Source organism: Poeciliopsis prolifica, unplaced genomic scaffold (genome assembly GCF_027474105.1).
Source record: "Poeciliopsis prolifica strain line A6 unplaced genomic scaffold, Auburn_PproV2 SCAFFOLD008, whole genome shotgun sequence".
Lineage (NCBI taxonomy): Eukaryota > Metazoa > Chordata > Actinopteri > Cyprinodontiformes > Poeciliidae > Poeciliopsis > Poeciliopsis prolifica.
In genome coordinates, this window is record NW_026562383.1 from 7,161,542 (window position 1) to 7,187,627 (window position 26,086).

Sequence of the window (26,086 nt, forward strand, 5' to 3'; positions counted from 1 at the left end):
AAATATTTCAAAAGATCATATATCATCACAAGTCGTCATTGTTTTTCTTCATACAAGTTTAGCAGAAAGAGATGTGTAAGAAAATGGTCATCCTTGACATTTCAGCTGTAAAAATAACTTACTAAACTAGTTTACTAAATGCCAGTCATAGTGACCATCTTTAGTGATGGGATGCTTCGATCTTACAGAGGAAAAAACTTTAAAATACATGGCTGGTTAACTTTTAACTGAACTTTTCTTACACCTATGTGAAATGCACAAACTACTACAAATCTTTGGTTCTCTGATACCAGGTGGATTTTTAAGTCAACCAGGCTGACTCGTTTTTGATGAGTGAATGGCCACTGATCGCACGTCTTCTGTTTTGTGACATGAAACAAGAAAATACCGATGACTATACTGCATTTATTTAAAAGAAGAGTTCATTTAAGGAAAGAGCTGAACCTATAGAAAGGTAAATCCAGAGCAAAACCACATTGATTGTTTGTGCTTTTCTTTATAGAGAGACACACTGCATAATCAAAGCAGCGGGGAAGTGCAAAGGGAAACTTGAATAAAGAAGATAAACTTCAGTGTACTGTGGGAAATCGCTTTAATGCCAGTAATGACAGCTGATCTGGAAAAAGAAAGTCTTTAAGGATGAATTTATTTTTGACACAGGAGATGGCAAGTCCCATCCCACTTTAATCATCACTCATCCCAGTCTGACACTTCCACAGCTCTCCTCTATTATACAGTGTATAAAGCTCTTTGAAGCACCCATTTCCCCAGGCACAGCCTGTTGTGTGTTTCTATTTGCTTTTCTTGTGAGGCAATAACCTTACTTTTAAACTTTAGCACCCCATTACCAAGCCCCGGGTTCAGCGCATCATAAAAAGTACCTTTTTAATGTGAATCTTTGTTATTCAGAGCAGGCTTCCTCAGAGAAATACCATGTTTATGTGGTTTAATTTTCATTTTGGTTAGACACATTACTCTTTTGCCTCTAGACAAGTCAGATATTAAAAGGTATTAAGACTTATTACACAGTCAGGTAAGGAGCTGCAAATGTAGCTGCAAGCTGCATGAAAAAACGAATGATGTGCTTGCAGCTTCATGTCCCTCTTGTTTGAGCGTGCTCAATGAGAATATTGTGCTTTTCTTTTACACTGACGCATACAGTATTTTCTTTTATTCACATACATTTACCCAGCAGCCTGTTTCCACAATAACTGTGATAAGTGATTTCACAGCGACACTGAATATTTAGGGCCAAATCAAGGCTAAGAAATGTTTAAATGGTGTAAACTGTGACCACGTATTTTATCGCTGTGTATTATAATTATGTTGCTCAGAACAGGTGTTGTAATAGTTTGCTGGACCTACATTTAGATCTCAAGAGTTTATATGCATTTTTTACATTTAGCTGTGATGAATTCTTTTTAAAAACAGACAAAAAATGCCATGTAGGATCAAAAGAAAGTAGTGTATGAGTTACATCATCAAAATGAAAAATGAAAGAGCCAGACTTTTGTGTTAAGTGGCTAACCTTGACATGGCTTTTTAATTATGTGTTCAATAATATATAACTGTATTTGGTTTTGCGCAGATTGAAGAACATTTTCCTTTGGCATAAAAGTACAGCAATAACATTTATGTTATTTCCTCCATCTCATTCTGCCTTTAAATGTATTACAGTATTTAGACACTATGAATAAACAAAATCCTATCATCACCTTTAGGTCCATTTTAAACTGTAGCACATGCAATTTGATCTCCATCTAAAATCAATGGCAAGATTTTAATTTAAATCGATACTGTCTTAATGGTACAGTAGCAACCCAATGTAATGGTAGTTAATGTCATGCTGCTCTATCCAAATGATCTGTCCATACCAACAGCGAGTTCCCCCCCTCAGCATGCCAAACGCATGCTATATAATTATACAGAATATATAGCGTGCAACACACTCATAAATTGTAGATAGAGCATTGCAGATTCATGATTTATGGATGACAGAACTTAATGTTACGTAAAATATTATTTTCTCAATCTCAGAATCGTCACCTACATGGCAAAAATAAACAGTGTGACATGAGCTTAGTAATAACCAAACTGAGTGATCTACCTTGAGACAGGACCCACTGGTTGAGTTTGACATGGTACAACACAGAGCGCAGACTCCAATGCTGGACAAGGGGATAGCCAGACACCTCACTGTAGTTCACCATACCTGCAGGATTTGAAAAAAGAACAACAGAGAACAAACATTAACATGGATACAGTTCCCTTAGAGGTATACTGCTGCAGGCTTTAAGGTGGTGTTCTTCCCCATGAGTAAATTCAGCCGGTGGGGAAGCGGGGGGAATAATCTCCAAACCTCCAGCTCAGAATTAATGTTTTATTTTCTGCTTGGTAGCAGTGGTGGAGGTTGCAGACTTCAGTGTTAGATCAAAGGTTGGACCCACATTTTATGTTTACTTCACAAGATGACATGAGACATAAACACGCAGTAACTTAAAAGTTAGATCAAAGGCGAATGCCATCAGGAGTTGAACTCAAGAAACAAAAATGTATAAGATTATAGTAAAATCTATTAAGAAATAAAGATGCAGACGACTGATTAGACAATGTTGTAATGTTAGATATAAATGAAAGATCAATGTATTAATGCACATAAACTGACTTGCAAAAACAGTCGTACCCTTTGAACTTTTTCCAATTTTGTCAATTTAGAACCATAAACTTCAATTTTATTGGGATTTTGAGCTTTCAAATAATTTTATGTTTAATCCTTTCCATTTCTTTAATGACCAGATTTCTTGTTGCAGTGCTTTGCACGTTGATCAAAATTGTGAAATTTAGGCTTTACCTGATCTTATACTTTCTACCACGGTTGCCCCTACGGGTAGTGGTAATCTGCAAAATTAACTTCTCATAACTTTGTTTCAACAGTGACTTTATTCTTGCAAATGTTCCATAAAATCTGTGCTTTCCTGATCGTTTTTCTATCAACAGATCACTCCTGAGCTACAGCTCCTGTGTCAGCATGGTTCTCTTGGCTGAATAATCTCTGTAAGTTTATCTAGAAAGCCACATGTTTGTAGTGTAAAAAAAAAAAAAAGTGTAAAAATAGAGCAGCAGTGCGTGAGGCATCTCTTACAGTTATCATTCCACAAATAATCTGGCTTTTAAATTTTCATCTTACTGCACTGGAGGATCTTCATTAAATCCCATCTGGGGTTTGGCTTTCAATTCATTGTTTTTCATCTTTAGTGTTATTGTTTTTGTAGCGTCCCCACGAAGAGAAAAGTCTGAAAAGTCTAAAACTGAGATTGCATTACCCGGTCTGAATAAAACAGCAGACAGCAAAAATTAATGATCCATAATCGTGTGGAGGCGTTGGCAGCATAAGAGCTGCTGCACATAACTCTGATGAGATGGTAAAGACCAAAATAAAGCAAAATGAGCAAAAGCATGGATATATTCTCCTGCAAGCTATGTACATTTTAAAGGGTGAGTTGTAGCCTTTTTTGATGCGTTGCTTCAAATTAAAATTTCACATGATCCGGAACAGTACAAAAATATATCATTTTTAGGTCATTGTCAACAAAATTTTATTATAATTCAGACATACTGCTATACTTACTTTTAAAAAGGTTAGGACAGGCTTCTCCACAATAATCAAGGATGCAGCAGCAGCCAAATCAACAAAGAAATACTTGTCTTTTCCAGCAGCCATTGTGCAACCCATACAGTCATACAACCAACTGACCAACTGATTGTCATGTCATCATAAGTCCAGACACCAAAAACCATTAACCTATTGCCAGAAAATGGCTGGATGGTTTTCCCAGAAGCAATAAAGACGCAAATGAAAGTGCAAAAATAGGCCAAAAAGTGAATTTTGTATCATAGTTCCCCTTTAGCTTCAGTAAATATTTCAGGATGTGTAAAAAATTTAAAAGCTTATTTAAATATTGTAAAGGGCTCACTGTACTGTGGATACTAAATTTACAAAGAATAAAAACACCTCACAACACTCGGAAATAGCGTTATCTTATATTTCGTGTTGCCTTTACACAGTGTTCTTTTACAGCCCTATATATTATTTGTATTGATTTGGTCTTATTTTACAATATTTTCCCTGCTGAAATCAATAATGCCTATCTCATCAGCGCAAAGAAGCCACCCATGTAAAAATGTTTTTCACTTTGATGCACTTCTCAATCTTCAAATATTGTACACGCTTTGTGCCACTTTGACCAACAACCTTATGAAATAAAAGTCAACGGCATATGAAACACATCCCACAATGCCACACAGCAGAAACAGGAGCAGAAGGGAACTAAGAGTCTTTGATGACAAATAATTCAAAGCAAATACATAGAACACAGACCCTTACCAAACATTAAGAGTAGTTATTATAAAATACCAAACTTGTGGAGAATGCTGAAAATGTATTTAAATATATATATAAATATAGATATATTTCAATGCAACATTTATTGTATGGCTTAGCGAATAATGATGCTGTCAGCTGCAGGAACAGGCCCTTAACATCACTTTTATCAAACCATAAGCACAGCAGCAGAGTATAAATCATGTAGTCTCCCATGGCAACTGACAGCCGTGTCATGCTGCAGCAGTGGGATTACGGCCATATATCACTCTGACTGCCCCCACCGTGTTCACAACCACATCCAGAAGGGATCTGAATGATGCTGGTGGTGGAGACAGCCATCCTCCAACCACAGAGACGAAAGAAGGGAAGGGGAAAATAGATGAAAGGAAGCAAAAGATAAGAACTTTGTGTGTATGTGCATTTTAGAGATCTTTTTTTTTTTCCTGGGTGTGTGTGAGTGAGATAAATTGATGTGTGAGGCATACTGAAAAGCAGAGCTTTAAAGGTACATGGGACATGTGAAAAATTGAGAAAGAAATGAATGATGATGAATAAAGAAAGGAAGATGTTTGCCATTTCCAGTGATGGGTGGTGGTTTGTGCACATGGCACAAAAATGAAGATGCATCAGTTGCCAGCAGAATGAGAAAGGAAGTATTAATGTTTATTTTAATATATATATATATATATATATATATATATATATATACATACATAAACTTTTTCATCTTTCTGTCCATTTATTCAGCACATTTAATTTCCCAAAATTAATACTTTTAATAATTTTGTATGATGAATTGAAGCATTGCAAAATTGTGATTGTTTAGTTGTTTCCAACACTGAATTACCTCAACAATGTTAAAAGTTCAAATCTTACCCTGGGGTACTTCTCTGTGGAAACTAATTTCGTCCCACTGTCCAAAAATCTGCGTGTTGGGTTAATTGGTCTCTAATTTCAGTTTAGGTGTAAATGCACGCAAAGGCTGTGTTGAGGGATAGGAGACCTATTTTGCCGACTGGAAATGGGCAGCTGCACTGGTTATGGATATGATGGTATGGATGATGGTAAATATGGTGAAAGTGTTGGACTGTTATCAAGGATTTGCATGTTAAGAAAAAAAGTCAAATGTGCCTAAGTTCACATTTTTTTATATATACTCAAAAGGCTCAGATTGTTTATTTGGTAGTAACTCACAAATTTTTATTTTATTAATGATTGTATTTATTACCTGTATTTGAGACAAACCACATCTAAAAACATAAATATATATTTAGAGAATAACACAATTAATGGCTTACTTTATGGCCTATATTTAAAGACATCTGAGTAGTGGTACATTTTTATTTTTGAAGATGTAAACCTTATTTAGTTTATTTAATCATTTTTTAACAAGATAGAAATAAGGTAAATGGCTTCAGTGGGTCTTGTTAATTTTGGAAAACTACTGACATTGTTTAGAAGTATTTCATTAAAAGAGTTGCAAAATTTTATTTTATATTCCTAATACATCAACTGTGATAGAGATTTTAATGTTAAATTTCTTAAGAGCTTGAGTTTGAACTGCATGACTGAAAGGACCTCATTAGGACGAAAACCTGATATGTAACCATTCAAGAAATGATTGACTCCTGGGGACAAGCTTATAATTACAGAACCAGTTATTAGCACGAAGCTCGGAAAGAGTGTGTAATTATCTCAGACACTTATGTAAAGGTTTAGATTATCGTTCTAAGTCAAATGAAAGTTGGACAAATTCTGTTAACACTGCTGCGGAGGAGCCAGATCCGGTGTGGTTCTCTCTGGAAGACACGCATGCTCCGAACGGACACAAAACAGATGTGAACATACATGGGAAGCGCGAGACAGTTTCTCCGAAACACTGCTCTGAAAATGCAACATTTGGCAGAGGCCTGACACCACCTATGAACTTGATGAATAAGGCTCTAAATGTGATGTTCCTGCATTGTCCTCACCTTCAGGTACATACATTTATCCCCTCTTATGGGAAATGGCTCCCCGGCCTGGTAGATCTATTCACCAGTGTACAGAAAGTGAAAGCACACCACTACATAAGCTTCCCGTCCCCATCTCTTCCACCTTAAGTGAAAATGAATAACAAGCCCCAAACACATACAGTAGCACAGCATATTCTTCTTCTTGCTGAAAGGCCTTGTCTCCCTTTTAGCCCTGGGGTACTCTGCTCTCATTGTCTGACAGAATGATTAATTTGACTGAACTTCACTTTGCAAACATCCCAAGTTCACTTACTCTCCCTGTACAGCTGCTGGCCGAGCTTCAGACAGAAGCAGCGTTTTTAGGGCCGTGTCCTGCGTGACAACTGATTCCTTTTGTCGAAACGCAAGGCGTAGAAATGTCTCATCAAAACTGTGCAAAGAAAATGATAATACGCATCCCGGTTAAACAACATTTTGAAGGAGCAAAAGCACTCCTGATAGAATGTTCACCTTTGTGTAGCCAAAAGCTGAAAACTTGACATGCAGACGCAGGCAAAGCAAATGCTACCAGTGACAAGTCTGAAAAACAAATATTGATTAACAATACAGAAATATCCAGACATTTTCCTTTTAGTTTTCTTTTGTGAATACAAGCTGGTGTGTTATTTCTAGTTTTTCATATTTCTCTTTGTATTCTCTCATAAGCAAATAGACAATTTTCTTTCAGCTTGTCCTTTATTTTCAATTCAGATTGTTTATTAAAATCTATTTTAAATACATTGTACTTAGTCTATTAATATTATTAGAGTAGGAAATTGAAAGTATGAACATAGTATATTTAGAATTGGCCAACATAAACATTAGTAAAGTAAGATTACCAGTTGTGTGGTGAAGCGTTTTGGATCGAATGTCACACTTGGACTTTAGCTGGTATCTGTGGCATTTAAGTTCAGCTCAATATTGTTTGATTAGTTGATTCATTCAGTTGAAATCAGAAACAATTATTACTGATGAAAATGTTTTTTGTGAACACAGTTTTGGTTTCATCCACCTTTCCTTCTCCACCGTAGATGAGGGAGAAACCATAAAGTTCCCAAACATTAAAATTAGTGGTAGCTGGAAGTCCTCCATTTTGTGCTGCCATCACTTGTTAATGGTCCACTTTTTCAGAATGTTGCATTGCACATTTAGTTTCACGCATGTCCACACACATTAGGCCTGTGTTCAGGATTCAAACAACGCTGTATTTGTTTGCAATGTGTACATATTAAGCTGTACTGGATGTTTTTCCTATGAAAATGATGTGCATCATTACAAGTTGAAGAACGTGTCCATTGATGCACTTAAAAGTAAAGAGTTTTCAGATTTCATGCATTTAATAAATAGAGAGGAACTGCTACTGATCAGAGTCAAAAAAATGGAAATGTAGCCAACTGGTTTTTGCATCAACAAAAAAAGTTCTTCATAAAAAAGGGAGTGTGGTCAAAGAACTACTATGGCCTCAAATATCCCTGTTACAAAGGGATTTTTTATTATTTACTGAAATAATGTCCTGAGAGATAGTTTATGTAAAATGAGGACGCTGTAAATCTAAACAATGAGGAAGGTTGGTCTGAGTTTCATCCTCATATTGATGGGACAGAGTGGGTCTTTGCATGCGTACAGTGTAGCAGTTACATAAATCAAAACAAATTCAAATCAATATTTTAGCTCTCTGAGAAGTAAGTCTGCTGGGAAGTGAATCCAGCCTTGAGGATCACAGCTCAGTTCTCAAGTAGAGTTTTTTTCCGTTTTGATCTTGCAGATGTCTGCTATTTGTTTTCATCTGAACCAAAATAGGATTAAGAAAAAAAAAAAGAACAGAACAAAAAAACAGCAAGATGCGGGGAGGATGAATTCCTTCAGTAGTTTGGCACAACTGAATTGTCACATATCTTAGTACTTTAACAATTTTTAGACTTTACTGTGCAATTAGAGAAAAGCCTCGTTCTCAACTTTTCACCAGACTTATAAACCAAGGCTGAATCGAATGAAACCTTGACATATAATCGCTATTCATGGAGTTGCAGTTTAAAATAAAGCATCTGTTAGAAGCAAGAAGTCTCTCAGAAGGAAAACATCAACAGATGTAATGACTTGATGGAAAAATATGACTCAATAATCCCTACATAAAGATCAACAGTGATTGTAATAAACTTTGATCACTTTAGTCTGCCCTTTATTGGTCCAGGTTTGGAGAAAATAATTGCATTTTTAAAAGGTGGAAACATGTTTTGAATAATTAGTTATGGAGATTTATTTTCTGTTTTATAATTATACAAATCAACTCGCTTACATTACCAAATGTTAGCTGATAAGTGTGTCCACTTCAATGAGAAACATTTATGAATCAGAGGGGATCCATTCAACAGTATCAAACATTGCATTATGACACTTACATCTAGGTGGGGATGATGAACAGGACAGCACAGTTTTACATATTAAAGATGACTGTGTGGAAAAAAAATAATCTAAAAAAATAAAGTCAATATTACTTGTGATTTCCACAGGGAGAAAAGAGCGAAAAAAAAAAAAGTCCCACTCTTACTGTGGCTGTTCAAAATAAACTGCTTGGGGAATGTAAATTGAGTTTTCTTGTTAACATTTGTGACTCTGTCCCATTGGGAAGCCGGGCACAGAATACCAGACAAATGCACGGCTTGCCGATTCTTGACAGTGACAACACGGAGGCGACGGAAACCACAGCCTGTCTAAATAGTTCTGTCTGCAGGTTTGGTGGGAAGTGGTTTGTTATTTTAGTCGTTCCCCTCAGAAAAAAGAAAAAGAAAAAAAAAGATTCATGAGAATGAGCTCAGGTAAGAAAGTAATCTTATGGCTCATAGAACTCCATTAACTAGCCACGTCTGTGCTCCATTTCACTCCCGGATAAGTCTGGGAATGAATGATTAACTTAAGAAGAAGAGGGAAGGCAGAAATATGAGGGGTTAACGACGAGGTTTATCTAGTAAACCCATACTTTGATCGAGCAAGGAAACTACCTATGTACCACTGTTCTGATTCCTCTTCTTTTGACAAATGCAATTAAAACAAAAACCACAAACAAAGTAGATCTCTGAAAGATGAACAGTAATTAACAGTTAAGTTTAGGTCACCAGAGATAATCTTTGGATGATTATCCACAAAAAAAAGACCACTAGGGAAAAAAATATATAAATTGAAGGATTTCCTCAATTGCTCATATTTTAAGTAGGGGATGTATCTAGAGGTTTCATAATAATCCTAAAAATAAAAGGGTTATGGGCCGCGGTCAACCAAAGGCCATCGTTTTATTTTTCTGGTTGTGAGTAGAGCACTCATTTTTATATCTCAGTTTCTTGAGGCTAAAGTTTTTTTTCTAGCACTTGAGTTGAACAATAGTAATACAACAAAATTAATATTTTCACTTTATTACATAATTAAGCATGTTCAAAAATAAATTAAGACTCCTTTAGTATATATGAGTTGCTTCTGGCATAGGGCCTAGAAGTAACTCATTTAGATAAAAAATAAAAAATTCTAATACTTTTAAGAACTATAAAAGAAATAGCCTCTACTAATGCCTGAGTGGAACATGCCAATACTGAGAATAGAAATCACACCTTCCAGTCCTCAGATAATGGCAAAATATTCATAATTCAGCTCTAAGTAAGCGTGTCCTCATTTGATCCCAGTCAGTTTTTGAGGGTCGTGATCAAGGTATCTTGTAAATGTTTAAAAACTCAGCCTGCAATAGCTGTTAAGGTCTAATGTTTCACATTTCATCAGCTACATCTCTAGCAAGACACGTTGCCACATTTTGCATGATAAATTTTTTAACAATGTCAGTCTATTTTCTTGTGCATAGCTTGCAAAACCGCTAAATTGTTCAGACATTTTACTTTGTCAATTGAATGTGAGGTTTTCTACATATAATCTGAGTTCATTCCTTTAACCAGTAGGGTTTCCAGTGACACGGCAGCGACTTCCATGATGTTTCACATGTACACACAGAGAGCCGTCCCTGCCGGAAAGGACTGCACAAAAAGCAGGCGAAACGCTGGTCATATTTTAAGATGCCCAAAGTGAAACAATAAGTCTATTAAACATTAAAAAAATGCTTCTGTAAGTTTTGTCCTTATAAAATTAAATAGAACCAAATGGAAAAATCTGCAAAGCAAATTATTGTTAAGCCAGAAAAAAAATATGCAAATATTAGTTCAATACTTCAACATACTGTTTCAGATGTAAACATTATAGATATTTACATCAAGCCAGATATCAGTTTCAGAGCGTTTTTGATGCAACACCAGCAGCCCAAGAGTTAACATGTATTGAAGTAGCATATTAAACCTTTAAATCCTAAACGGGGCACCAGCAATCCAGCCAAATTTGCATTACCGTAATTCTGATACACTTTGTGCTACCTGAAAAATTTCCAATGGTTCCTGTAAGGGGAGACTCCAATATCTGGTTATTACAGTAGCTTCACTCCTGCCGTACCAGGGAGTGAAATTAATCTGTGGGTCACTCTTTATAGATGGTAAATTGCAAAAATAATTAGCTATATATTGGAAGTTCCAGTTGTTACGAATAAATGGGCAAATATATTTACTCACAGGATATTAAAATATCTGCATACAATTAAAATAAGCAAAAATATCCAGGCAGAGATTTTAAATTTAGGACATCAAAGCCCTGCAGAAACATTATGGGCAGGGTCTTCATGATTTTCCTTACATAAAGCTCCCTGTCAGCTGTCGATTTGCAGCATGATTGAAGAGACTGCAGTGAAGATCATGCAACTTTCATTTGAAAAAATTGGCTGCATCCACAACTGGAGCACTCGTGTATTTATGATTGTGCAATGCAACGGAGCAAGCTCTTCTTTTTGTCAGCCTACAGCCAAAGGGGTCCTGTATTTTAAAGCTGTACAATATTTATTCACAAAGGCTTTTCTCCTGAGAACCTTGCTTATAAAAAGCAATGATTACTGTGACTAAGGTGCTCTGATGGGAAAAAAAAAAAACCTGCTTAAGATCTTTGACAGTTGTCTGCTTGTAAAAAGGTCAGTGCATAAATAAATATTCCTTCAGTATATTGAAGGAAAAACAAAGAGGGTGATTCACTCCAGCTGCAGACCGTCCTGATTGCTGGCACCGATGTATAAAAAGCCTTAAGACAAATGTATATTTTATTGCAGGAGCATGTCATTCTCTTAACTTTATTTATTTTTTTTATCTCCCTGTACCATCTTCTTCTCTGTGCATAGCTGCAAGACAGACTTGTCCTAATTTGTCAGAGTTTCAACTGATTTAAATAATTGAATGTTCTAGAAATATTTGTTACTTTAACTTTTTTTTTTTTTGCTTCTGTAGTTTTGTATGTGCATTCGGGTGACAGAAGGCAATTTCTGCTCTGACTTAGAAATAATTTTACTTCTTCATAAGGTTTCTAAATGTATCAAGTTTCTGACCTATTTTTTTTTACAGATGTGTACTAATCTACTACTTTTTTTTTACACATATAGAAAAGTCTACAAAAGTCTACCAAAGATTGGAAAAGAAAACATAATGTAGTGATGTAATGACTGAAATATAAGACTATTATTCACACACCTTTACAAATTCTATTATTAACATGACTTATCTTCATTTATTTTCCAAAGCTGTTTGATTTTATTTGTAAACCCAAACGTTTTACTTTGATAAAACGTTGAAATGCACACATTTACAAGGTGTTATGCATTATTAAGTATCTAAAAGGTAAGTTAAACTTGAACCTGACATCTTAGATTACAAAGTGCCGTCATTTATTCGTCACTGACTGAGCTTCATCGCTCTAAAAAGGAAGAAAATTAAGATGCTTTTTTTCATATACATTGCTTAAAATCCCAGTGGTATAATCCCATTAGAGACTTTTCTATTGATTGTTGAGATGAGTTTAAGTAATTCAGCAATCTTTTGAATTAATAATAAACTAAATTCCGTTTTCTCCAACTGTATTTCTTTGAGTTGTTTGTCTCATTTCAAACATTCTCTTTGTTTGACTGAAAATTTTGATCTTCTTCACTGCACATGCTTAACAATGCCAAAAATGATAAACTAGACAAATCATACCTAACCTCTAGCAAACCACACAAACAGAGTATCAATAAGTCAAGATGACATAATGATGGCTTGCCAGATGTGGCTTATGACAGCTCAAGGTGACACATCTTTAATTTTAGCTTCACTAAGGGATGAGTTAATGGACGACCATTGCTGGCGATTTGGAATAGGATGCCAGACAAGTTTAGCAGGTACCTCTGTGCTTACGTGGCCACAATGCCATATGCTTCAACTTTAATTATGAGGGACTTGGGGAGAGAGGGAGTCTGGGCTGAACTATGAATCACTGCCTCTCTGTCAGCCTCGAAAGCCCCGTTCTGCTGGAATTAAGGGGGCAGAGATGTCCACTTTGATCTCCCCCATCTAAAAATAAACACAACTTAAACAGAGACGTCACAGTTTGTTCACATTTAGAGCTTTTTGAACAAATTTAAAGAATTTCACTAAAAGTGAGAGAAATACATAAAAACTAAGTGGTGATTATCAAAAACCAAGCCATAATCTATTAAGATTTTATTTTTTTTAGCTATTAGCGCAGTTAAAATTCAATCAAGTAACTGAATATTACCTACTGCAAAGTCTTTTACAAGGAAAAAATACTTATAATATACAAACGTACTTAACTTGTTAAACACATTTGCTTATGAGTGTTTGTCTATAGTGATCTTTTTAATTGTTTCACTGTGGAATCCCTAAATAATTTGAAATCACACCTGAGATTTGATGTTTTTGCAGAATAATGTCCAGAAAAAAATAGCACGTGGTTCAGCACAATGTTCAATTAATTATTTTTCTGAAAAACTCAGACTCAGATGTTTAAATTAGGTTTATATAGCACCTAATGGTAATAAAGAACTCCTGATAAATGGATGCAGGGTAAAAACACCCAACAATTGCATGCACTCGAGACAAAGTTGAACAATTAAACTGAGGATAGCACATTATAAAAGTTTTGAAGGGTTAGCTTTGATCAGGTGAGGTATGAAGTGGAAAAAAGGCCCAGTAAGTAATGGGTTCCTGTTGACCTTAAACTACCTCTAAAGACAAACAACCCAAACTCCACAGCCTCTGACAGAGTCGCTTGTGCTGCACTTGATCAAAGGAATCCTCATTTATCCACCCAAGGTTGGACTCCAACCCCCCAAGTTTTATTTGGTCTAAAACAAACCTTCTGCTCACCCTGACTTCAGGAGGCCGCAAACCAGGCAGGGACTCTCACCAGGAACCTGCAGCCTAAGCCTCCCCCTCCTTTGATAGCATGGCCCCCGGCTGTATCAATTATCTCATCCAATGTTGTCAGCCAATTAACTGACGTTGAACACAGGAAGTGGCTAGAGCAATTCCGTGCAATTAATCATTGAGGAGAAATAAATTAAAACCCTTCCTAAATGTGATTACTATTGGCGGTATGGACTGAGCATTGAATAATAATTGAGCCTGAATAGTTATCTTCAGTTCTGGCTGAAAACAGAAGTGGTTCTGTGAACAGTCTGGGGATTTACACTGCAAGGCTTTTTGACACAACCCATGGAAAGGAAAAGCCGATAAGACGCCAGATTCAAACCTTCTTAATGCAAATTGCATCTAGGCTGAAAACGGCAAGCATGATAAAAGGCAACGTATGAACACAAATAGTAAAACAAGGATTTAAGACCTTTCTCACAGTAATAATAATAACAACAATAATAATAATAATAAAAATAAGTCAAACAAACATAATGCATCCCATTTTTTCTTAAATACTGTTAATGTTATCGATACTCTTCTTTCTAGAGTTTGTTTTATGGACAGACAATTCTTAAAAATCAAAGCAGTGTTGCACGCTCTTTTCTTAAATGGCTTTCTTTCTGTACATTACATCAAAGTTTCACTATATGTCATGCATTTGAGAGCCTCGAGTCATGTCAGACTCGGTTGACATTCAACGAGTTCAATACAAGCTGACACTCAAAAGAGAAAGGAGGAAGAGAGGAAAGCACTTAGGAAATGAGAGTCATGGACAATGACAAAGCTGAAAACTATTCAATACCAGAAAGTGATGTGACAGGAAGGGCTACAAGGGTTTACCCTTTTAGTTTGAGGAGCTCTGCTAAAGTGCAGGGACATCACCGGGTCAATGCTCAGGGCGAGTCGAAGTGTGGCTGCTCGCTTGTTGTCATTTACATGAGTCTTCAAGTGTGAAATGTGAGCAAAATAAGAATGTCTACAAAATCTTGCAACAGATTACAATTTGCTGAGCCTGATTGATGTCTTTGAACAAAAGGACAAAGGTATGGGAACCAACATGTCAGCATTAGCTGTTTATTTTGTCTCCCAGGAGGGAGAAGAGTGGAGAGCCCGGAAGGGGGGCGATGACAAAGCTGGTGAAATGATGGGCTGTAGATGCCCTTCACCAACCTCTGAGGATGAGCAGCTCGGACCAGGAGCCGCTGATAAATAGGCTTGTGGGGGCAGCATCTTAGATGTATTTTATCATCTGTTCTCCAAGCAGCATAAATTAATACCACTGCTGCCGCAGAAGCATCGCGATCATGTGGAAAAGCCACGAGGAACTCGAGTGTTGAAAGTGAAAGTAAAAAAGATAAATATATTTGAAAATAAGCATTTCTCCCAAACCATTTGAAAGTTTGATATTTTAAAAGTGTTCGTATTTCATGTGATTAATTTTTAATGATGAACATAATTTAGAGGAAAATATTGTCATTAAACATTTCTAAAATGGTTGAATTTTTTTAAAATTTGCAGTTGGATTATGTTTGTTGGCTTAATAGAATAGAATAGACTTTATTGATCCCCAAGGGAAAATTAAAAAAAGCTACTCCATCTTAGGTCATAAATACAAAGTTAGTAACATCTATATATACCTCAGAGTGATAAGTTAAAATTAAACTTGACAAACTTAACCTGTTACCCAGTATTTTAAACTAGACATGATACTTTTTGTGTGTTTCTTAGTGTTTAATAGTTTAGTTTATTGAAAAGAAAAAACAGTAACATCTACAGAAGGATAGAGATCAATCTTTATAAGACACCAGACATAAGAATATACATATGTGTGTTTGCAAATATACTTTGTTTGCTTTTTTGTTAGGAGTGAAAAGAAAATATTTTACAGAAAATTAGTGTTTCCTATATAATTAGGATTAGTTTCTAAGCTTTAACACAAACGAGAAAGAAACTGACAAGTAATCAATCCTCATTTCTGGCTATTCCGCCATTGATTTGGTTGATATATTTGAGATGAAGACAGTTTTTAATGCTAGTCAAATGTAATATGTCACATGAACATACAAAGCTTAATAGCTTTAAGCTAAAAAAGCACCAGCCTCATCTTTCCATACATCTGGCATGGAAGCATACCTAATTTAATCTAAAGCTAAACCAAACTGCAAAATATTTTATAAGTTATGTTCAAAAATGTTAAATGTTGAGATACCACATATAATGTTAATGTATATATGTATCTGTATATATATATGTATATATATGTAATGTATAAACCTGAAGTCATGCTTGGTTCAAGGTATTCTTTTGTTTTTAAATTGGACTACATTTTGTTTACCATTTACTATGTTTAAATCTAGCCATTGTGTGATAATTTTTGGTCGTAGTTTGTGTTTGTGTTCATCTCCTGACAAGATCTTAATGACAGCAACTAACTAAAAAATAAATTTTTAAGATTTCTAGTTATCTTAAATTCTGCTTTAATTAGACGAACAGCTAATTAGAGGCAAAGTGGAACAGAAAATTAAATTGCAAATGATTGAGCCTGCATTCACATCATCTCATCTTTATTTTGCAATTTAACACGAAGGGGAGGCTTTACTTCATCTTAATTCATATTCCACATTAAAATTTATGAGACTTGCATGAAATACTAGTGTGAATGTGCATTACATCAATATCGACATTGCATTTTTTGTACCTGCAAGAAATACTGGAACAAAAAAAAAAAAGAGCTTAAAGTAATTTTGTATAAAAGACTGTATAAAAAACAAATAAAAAAAAGTAGCCATATAAAACAACTTCCATTTAGAAATCAAAAATGATCAGTTTATTTCTGTTTTGGATTATATGGTTTTAGTAGCTTTCAAGGCTTTGGTAATGCTATTTTCCTAGATCAATGTCAATAAATTTCATTAAAGCTGCTATAAAGTTGAAGTTGAGGGACTCAAGAGACAGATGTTGGGACAGCTTATTCCTGTGTATACCACAGAAAAAAAATGGCCTGAAATAAGACACCAAAACTGAAGAGCATAGTCCTTATTCATAATCTAAAAAAGAAATATGAAAAATGCAACATTTCACACTTAATAAAGCAAGCAAATAAATTTAACATTTCATCATCTGAAGTTCTTCTTGCCTATGAAACAAAACTCGATTATATTTAAGTTGACTTGAAACATTTTACTGCAAGATCTCTTCGTCGAACCAAAGCAAACTCGACGCAGGGGTTATTCCCACAAATTTGACACCGAAGATCAGTCCAATGAACCAGACTGCTGTTGTGCTTAAGAACTAACTCAAGTATGTGTCTCAGGGCTGCATAAATCAAAACCCACGCGCAAGTTTCAAAGTAAATACATGCTGAATAATTTCTACACTTCAGCACTCTCTGAATCTCCACTTGCCTTAAAACAGTGGCACTGTACCGACCGCCTAATCTGCCTCTTCAGTTCCAACCTACATTCCTGACTAGAGGGCTGTTGTTTGAGCAGTTCGTCTTGGAAACCAATGGGGGAAAGAAGAAGGCCCCTGAAGGCATGACCTTCCCTCACTGCCACCAATTATATCAAGGCCTTATAAAATATAGATTATGTGCCATCTCAGTGCTGACATATCTAAAGGCTGGAAGCACAGGGAGTGTGCACAGAGGCCACAAGCAGAACCCAAGGGGAGAGCAAGTTGAAAATGACAAGATGAGGAGAATACAGTAATTCAAAAGATGACCTTGATGGGAAAAACTCAGTCTGCTCTGGCTGAAAGAAGAATAAATAAAAAAAGAAGCTTATCTTGCTTCCAAAATGATTGGTTGATCAATTTATATCCAATCAAGGCTCTAAATATTAAAATGCACTGATTACGGGGATATTCATTAGCCTAAATTGCATTCTGGACCAATAACCATGTATTATTAATGGATAGGAGCTGAGTTTGGAACAATTGGCATTTAACTTTGTGTCTTAACCTTTCAGCATAAATGTCAAGTCAAATTCTAATAGAAAAAAAGTCTGAAGTTCACCCAACAGTGATTTCATACATTGTAGCTCAAGTGTTTTTTTTTTTTTGTGGGGGATGGGGTGCACCTATATTCAACCCCCAAAATGCTTTGTGAAAGGCTATCAGGGATTTTCTTTTATTAACGTCGATGGCGAGATATCATATTTCATGGTGCTGAAGCGTGAAGAATCCGAAAGTCTGCCTTTCCTTTTTTCTTGCACACATATCCACACACACACAAATAAGAACGTATCAGTGAACGTTGCACATCTCAAGAAAGAAAAAAACCAAAACGTGCCACTGGAAGAATTCTTGTGGGATATAATCAGCAGGAATACAAGATAAATTTCTAACACAAAAGAGCCTTACTTCAGAGAATTGGATTTTTGTCTTCAAGTTTTAATCAGCCACAAGGTGCTGGTAATATTCTGGAGTGTTGCAATTTTTTATTTTTTTTTTTTGCAGCTGTGGAGTTTTATTTGCTACAGGTCAAAAGTAAGAGTTGCACCAGGCACTGAAAACAAATTACAGGTGACTATTTGTCTCAAGTACACTTACGTGCTATACGTAAGTGTACCATAAAAACATTCTTTACATGTTTCAGTATATTTGTCTTATTAGTTTGATCAGTGGTCAAGATATGTAATAAAGAAATGAACCTATGGATGAGTATACTGTGGTCTGGCTCCTGTTTGGACCAGCCCACTGTTGAAACTTGTTTTAAAAAAACAATTTTTTTTCACAGTACACATGAAAAGACTTTAGAAAATCTAGATCTACCCACTACTGGAAAAAAAAAAAAAAAAAAAAAAACTAAAGTATTTGACGTCTTAAAAAAAAAAAAAGAGTTAAAAGAAACCCGCCCTTTTACCACACTAAAATTTATGGACTGGGGAATCCTGCAAGAATGGCGAAACAACAAAAAAACATGAAGGCTTGTGAAAACGGCTGCATAAAACTTTGATTTGAAACACCTAAAAGTTTATGTCAGTCATTTCTCTAAAAGTATCAGTCTTGTTCTTCGTCAAAAAGTGAAATGGAATGATTGCAGTGAGAGACGACAGTTTTACCTTTAGTCTTCTTTTTCCAAATCTTCTCACACTAGAATTTTGAAACAGCCAATCGGAGGCAGAGATCGCCTCAAGCTGTAAATAATGAACGTGTCATTATAAGGGGTTTCTCAGAAGGGATACCAACAGATTAAGCCTCTTTTGCTGCCCTTTTAACCTCCACCAATGGATTCCTTTGTCAGGACCCTGTTCTGTTTTTTTTCCCCTGGAAGCTCACCCAAAAAAACTTCCCACAGATTCTCCTTCAGGTTTTTGTTCTTTTCAACCAGTCCTTCAAACAATAAAACTTTAATTTCCCTTCCTACTCTCCATTGTCTGTTTTCTTCCTAAATTTTCAGTGTATTTTTTTCTCCTCTGGTCAGTTATCTCTCAAGTTCCATCTTTGGGGAAATCTGTGCCGCTGTGCTGGGATTACCTGTTTTCCAATTAAATCAAGATGTATTTGCCTTTCAAAAGACTCTCTTTTCTTAGTCTCCCTCCCATTGGAATAATTGATGGAGGTCTCTGGCCTTGTGATGAATGACTTCCAAGTGGAGAGATGAAAAGAAAGATGAATGATTTCACCCCTGTGTGGACTAGAGTGGGGAGGAACAAGGAGTGCTGACATTGTGACAAATACACTGACCAAAGCAACAAAACCTGGATGAATCACCAAGGGACAGAGAGGTGGCATGTGCTCATTGCGGCTCAACAGACGCTCATCCTGCCGGCGCCTCCTCTGCGCGCCTGTATACACCACAGACAATTACCTGAGCCTTGCAATTAACTTCAGGCTTGGTGATAGTGCTGATGGCTTGCCAGGAGAGGAGTGGTGGTGGAAGGAAGCCAGCCAGATAGGACTGGAGAGGATTGTGTCGGCCGCTTGCGTTTGCTCACGCTGTGGATATGGGAAGGCCAAGAGAACAGGTGCGGTAAAGTGAGAAGATGCCCCAGGTGACTTCATGTGGACGGTGCCACCACTTTCCCAGCCAAGATTGTGAAGATGAAATAAGATTTTACACTGATGCTTTCACAGTTTACTGTCAGTGAGGTGGGAGATAGCAAGTATTTTAAAGAAAGAATTCAATGAGCTTATGAAGGGCCATCTGTTTCCAAAGACCAGTAGGTAAGTGGGGCGTAGAACTTTATATGCATCATATGTCCCTTAAGGGTACGATAAGACTGATGGGGAGTAGCACTAACTCAGTTATAAGCATGTGTTGATTCACAACTTTGCTCTTTTGCAGTTTTGGCCTTTTGCACCCAACTTTTTCCAGGAGCAGAAAAGCGCTCCCTACCAGCAAACATTTTGTACTTTTCAGGTTTAGAGGGAAGTTGATTCAATACAACAAATGTTTAAGGAATGGCTTTTTTTTCAACCATTTAATGTTTGGCTTAGATTAAAAGTGTACTTGATAAATAAAATATAACGGTTAAATGAGACCATTGTATGGGTGGATGTGGTGATGTGGCTAAAAGTAAGCATGGAGGTCTGTTTTAGGCTTGGCTCAGTTAAAGGTTTTAATGACAAAAATAAGGTCAAAGGCAAAAAGTTATGGTTCTACATTCTTGTAATGAGATGCAAGAGAAAGTGGTAGTGCTGCCTTCTCAGGCTGTTTGTAGCACGTGGTAAGACTGCACTGCCTCTAGTCTACCTGTTTCTTTGACAAGCTGGTCAGTTATTTGTTGCTGACTAAAGCAATATAAAATTTCAATTCAGCTAAAAATATGTAAGTAATTGTGAAACCAGGTTTAACCAGTTTCAAGAAGTGAAAAACCTCATTTGTGTTCATAAGAAATCATCTTTTTTTTTTCAATGCCACACCAATGAAAGTTGGTGTCCTGCATGTTTTAGATGTGTCTCTGCTGGAATGAAGCTGGATTAATGATTCGATTACATTCTCAGTGTCTTACCATTTTTTATGGAGGCCTATTAAGGAGCCCTTCATTTGATTCAAGTGCAGTGAGCCAGGGAAGCATCTAAAATATGCAGGATACAGGCTCTCGGATTTGGACAGCTCTGCACTATAGTTTCCACATACTCACAAGTGTCAAACTGAAGGGCTGTTGTCATGCAACGTTCAGATGCATCTTGGCGTCAACATGCCTGAATCACATAATGAAATCATTGGCAGCATTCTGTAGAACCGGAATGCACGCTGTGGAGGTAATTTAGCCATTTTATTCAGGAGTGTTGGACCATGGACACGTCTAAAGGTTGCAGGACATCGGCCCCTCAAAGACTGGAGTTTGACACCCCTGCTGCAACATCAATAATCTGTTTTCTTCTACCATAATTTCATAGAATAGTAAAAAAAAAACCCCAAAAAACACAGTGACCCAAAAGTGTGCTGCTTGCTACTGTGCTGCGCTGCTGGATGGGCTGGAAATATATCTCAATTCATGATATTACTTTTGAGTGAGGCCCACGGCTGTTACATCCAAAGCCCAGAAAAGAGTCACTAGAGAAGTGCTGCTGTGCTGGGCTGTGTGCACTTCACACCCAGGGGCGATGGATGGATAAAAAGGTTTGAACTGAGCAGGCAGAGCTAGGGACCGAGTGCGGAAGATGAGGGAAATGAGGGCTCAGGGGTATGACAAAGGCAGATCCATTTAGATTAGGCGGCTTTAATATCCTCAAATTTGTCCAAGAAAAGCAGTTTGAGCTGCCGCTGTCCCGTCTTATTTGATTGTCCATCACAGTTCAGACAATCTCAAATGATGTGGCTTTAAATTGCTACTCTGACAAGCCCAACATCTCTGCTGTTATTTCAAAAACACAACAAATTGTACTCTGGACTGAGACACTTTACAGCCACTTAAACGGGTGTAGAAAGTAAATCTAGCAGCCGGTCCAAATAAAAAAAACCCATGAGAAATGCTGAATCACTTTCACTAAGTTTAAGTCTCCTGGTGAATGAAGTCAAAATTATTATACATGTATGGAGTTCTGCAGAATATACTCCCTTTATTTATGAGATTTCTTCTTTAAAGACTTAATTTGCTCTTTAACTGAAATGACACAGGAAAAACAAATTAAAACAATATATTGTTCAAGCTAAATTATCTAAAAAATCCCCCATCATTTTAAGTTCAGACTGTAAGTCTATGCTCAACAAAAAACATGACATATCCTTATGATTCATGCAAAATTATGGTATTCTGGAAATGCATGGCAAGCCAAGGAATGATTTTATGTTTTTATAGAATGGAACCTGCTTGATACTCTTTTATATTTGGCAAAATCTACTAATTTAAATTTTATAAATGTAATCATTCATTCAAATGTTTTTTTTTTCATATTAAATTTTGTAAAGTTGAATGAAGTTACAACATTACAAAAAAGGAAAAAAAAAATAGTTCATTCATAAACCAATTCATGAAAGTGTTCCTCCCCCTTCAAACATTTTTGTTTGGCGTTCTGTTATTTTCAGTAGCTGCCCACAGCTGATACTTTTATGGTTACATACGTCTTGCAGCCTGTACAATTTACACTCAACCTTTAATAAAAAAAATGCACAAGAATAAACATGCTAAAAATATTATGGTTCCTTAAAAGTCATAAAGTTGGCCTATGTTAAATCAATAAAATGTGTTTTTTTTAAAAGCATTGTAATTTTGATCCTTATTGTGGTTAAAAATAATACACCTGCTGTAAAGCAAATTGTAAACTTTTGCCTGGGAGCCACCTGGAGTTACAAAGTTGTGGTATTGACCTTTACAAAGTTGTCAGCTTCATTCATAACTTGCTGTTGAACTCAAGTCACCAATCATCACATTGTAAATGACGGCCTAAATGTCACCATAGTTGTTCAAACACCTTGGGTTTGTAAACATTTTGTCACATTATTAAGGTCTCAAATGCAGATATCTTCTGACATATTTGGATTTGGACCAGCCAGTGATAAAACACTGCAGTGCAGGCGTGAGCCAAGAGAGGAAACTATGGAATATGGTTTCATACCCGTGAGGTATTCTGGGTCAGGCACAGGGTCTGACAGCTCCTCGTGACACTGGACCTCCGTTGGCACCGATGCCACCACCATGCCATCTGGGAGCTGCTGCTCAATGCCTCGGGCAAAGTTCTTCTGCCTGGTGAAAAGACAGACAACAGGAGGTTACTTTTTTCTTTTTTTTTTTTCCAGTGGACCAACATGACAAAGAAGAAAACAGAAGCAGAAATAACATCTATAGAATATTGGCATTTTGACAAATGAATCATGTGGCCAAGGTAGCACTGATTAAAAATATATATAATTAGTTATGTCCAAAACATGGAAGTGACTGGTTCTCAGTGCAGACGGACAAATGATATGCATTATGTGAATACATGTGCAAAGATGTGTGAAGCCCAATCTTGCTCCACAGACTGGCTGACAGACTGTATATATTATTTGTTCAGTCAGCTGCCACTGGTGCTGCCTGAGTGTCAACAGTGTTAGACACTTTGAGGCATGTAGAGGATTATACAACCAAAAATATTAACACTGAAAAAAAAAGTTTGAAATATTCATTTGTTTGCTATTAAAAGATGATAAACTTATTGGTGTTTTTTTTATTTCCCCTTTATGTTTGAGTATACTTTTGTTCTCTTTTAAACTTGGAGTACTTTTTCATTTATGTTAATCCCAAATACTTGTTGATATTTCAGATCAACTTAAAATAATTTAGAACTCACCAATGTAACTAATTCTTTATGTTGATTATCAAAAAAGTTGTTATAAATATTTTATGCATTATTTGAGGGCATAACATTATAACATGAAGCTCAAAAAAGTTGATTTTACATAATTCATCCTGAGTACCCCTTTTAAGCGACTGATATGTTATTTACCAAGATGTGAGGTTTATGCTGTCTTAATTATTGTAAACCATTTTCTTGGGTTAGTGGAGAGATTGGAGTCGTGTGGCCAGCTCAGCAACACCGTTGCTTCATTTAATGATTACTCACGACCCTCCAGTGACCCACTTTCAGATGCAAGTTTCTCCACTGACTTTTTATATTCCATTTTCATTCAACAGAGCACATTTGAGAAAAAAAAAACTAGTTTGCATCAAAGTGATATACATGCACAATAATAATAATGAAAAAACTACAACAAAATAGGAGAGGTCAGATAACATATATAAGCAGTGAATAAAAACAAAACCAATAAACAAGTAAAGACTGTATGCATGTGATTAAACCAAATAAAACTACTTTAACACTACAGAGGTTAAAGCGTCATCTTTAAACTTTATAGAGTTTGGAGGCAGCAAACTGAAAAGGACTTAAATGTAATGATTAATAAGTCTGCAAAATATTGAAGACCATATAAATAGAGTTCAAGTCAAAGCATTATTTATCTCAAACAGGAAGATGAATTTTGAAAGCAATAAAGTTAACACAGGTCAAACCCAATTTACAAAGACTTACAATAATCTAAGCATTAGAAGATAAATATGTGGGCATAATACTTGAGGTCTTTAAAAAAAGCCCATATCATCCACACGTATCTGACGGAGAAGCTGGTGCTGCTGCATGCCCCGCCCATGTCCATAGATCTAAAACACCACTAGTAGTGGCATCTGCAAGTGTAGCATTTTTTTTTTGTCTAAGGTAACTGACATGCAATCTCCTAAATTGTTTAAAATTCAATAAAACTTTAACTAGACACCAGAAAACAAAAAACAAAGTCTACAACAACAACAAAAGTGTTCTATTTTAGTTACTTTAACTGGCTTCATGCCTGGATGTAGGAATAGGGTTGGAATAGTGGAAAAACAAAGAAAAAACTCCACATAGGAAAGTTTATTTGTACTGCTACAGTAAAAAGCATTAAGGGTGTCTTCACTCACTATGTCTATTTTCTTTAGCAGCAAATGACTCCTGCTTGAACTCCGTAACAGGGCCCATTTCATCACCCCCACTCACGGTGCCGGTTAGGGTCACAACAAGGTTTCAAAACATAACAACTTCAATAAATCAGTGGCTTAAGTCCTTCAGCTGTCTCAAGACCACAGCTAATGAGGAAATATCTTCTTCTTTTCTCCTCTAGGAAACTGCAGTCATTATCTTCACTCCAGGCTCACAACTTACAAACGCCCTTTGTAACCTTGTACTGTACATTTTATACAAGTAATGTTTTATTGAATATTTCAGTTCAATGCTGCATGAATAAGCATGTTCCTTCTATTCACTTCAGGGTGAGGAAGGATCAGACTGTATAAAATACAATACATCTCAGGAAAGAAGATGTGCTATGCTTGCTGTTACGTGACTTTCATGATCACAGTTAAGTTTGTACATAATAATTTGTAGCCCGATAAATATGCCACAAAGTTGACCAGAGAGTGAACAACTTTATCCGACTTGTGTTTGATGTAGGAGAGGTTCATCAGAGGTTTTTCTGCAGTGGAGAAAAAGTGACTGTTGCCATTAGAAACCAGCTTAATGAGAGTAGTGAGACCGAATACAAACCATCACAGCCATAAACCTGTACCCATGGCTTATAAGACATTAAACTGCCTTGTAAAGCAAAAGGGCAATGGCGGTATAATAACTTTTTGCTGATTTGTAATTGGAGGTAATCAGTCTTGCATATTAATTTGACCCAAGCTTCTTATAAAAGTACAGCCAGCCTTAAGACTGTGTGCCTCTTCTTAATTGGACATTTTGTAAGCAAACTGTAAACAGTTTAAACCAATTTGCAAGACGGTACTATAATCAAAAACGGACGTGCATGCGGTTTTTGTATTTTGGAAAAAAAATCATTGACATCTATCAGTCTGGAACCATTTACAAGGCCATGTGAAACCCATTCTGCACAAATGCAGAAAACATGGAAAAGTTGTGAAGATTTGCATCACTGGTTGACCAACCAAAATTACCCAAAGAGTACATGGAGTAACTGGAGATTTCTCTTGCCTCATTTAAGGTTGGTGTTTATGATTTATGTACACAATATTCCAAGACAAAATTTCAGAGAAATAGTTTCTTCTGCTGTAAACATTTTATACCAAGTGTATGTTAATTGTAGGTACTCCAAGTGATAATAGTATTATGTCTTTGAACATACATGAGTGGGCAATTAAAATGCATGAAAGATTTTTCAGCTTCACACTCCACGTACTTCTGCTGTTAATATATACTCCATATAATGCTTCGTTTGATTCATGCAGTCTTTGACGGGGGCTGAGCTGTAAAAACAGCACACAAATATTTACAAAGCACAAAGTGATGCCTTTGGGAAAGTCACAGCTTTGGAACAACAGAACCCACAGGCTGAAGCAAAACGCTGATAGAATGGCCGTGTGAAATGTAACATTAAAATGCCTTTGAGATTTTATAGACACGGTGTAGCTGAGGGTGAA

At 36.3% G+C, this 26,086-nt stretch overlaps 1 protein-coding gene across 4 annotated transcripts in view; it reads right to left on the minus strand.

Moving 5' to 3' along the window:
* The window catches only part of astn1 (astrotactin 1), a 333,499-nt gene that overhangs the window by 147,696 nt on the left and 159,717 nt on the right, over positions 1-26,086 (minus strand). For all 4 annotated transcript variants that reach the window (XM_055032916.1, XM_055032915.1, XM_055032914.1 and 1 more), the window contains 2 exons: positions 22,698-22,825; positions 2,108-2,212 (listed from right to left, as the gene is read on the minus strand). In XM_055032916.1, the coding sequence (XP_054888891.1) occupies positions 2,108-2,212; positions 22,698-22,825 (233 nt within the window). The remainder of the gene's footprint in view (positions 1-2,107; positions 2,213-22,697; positions 22,826-26,086) is intronic.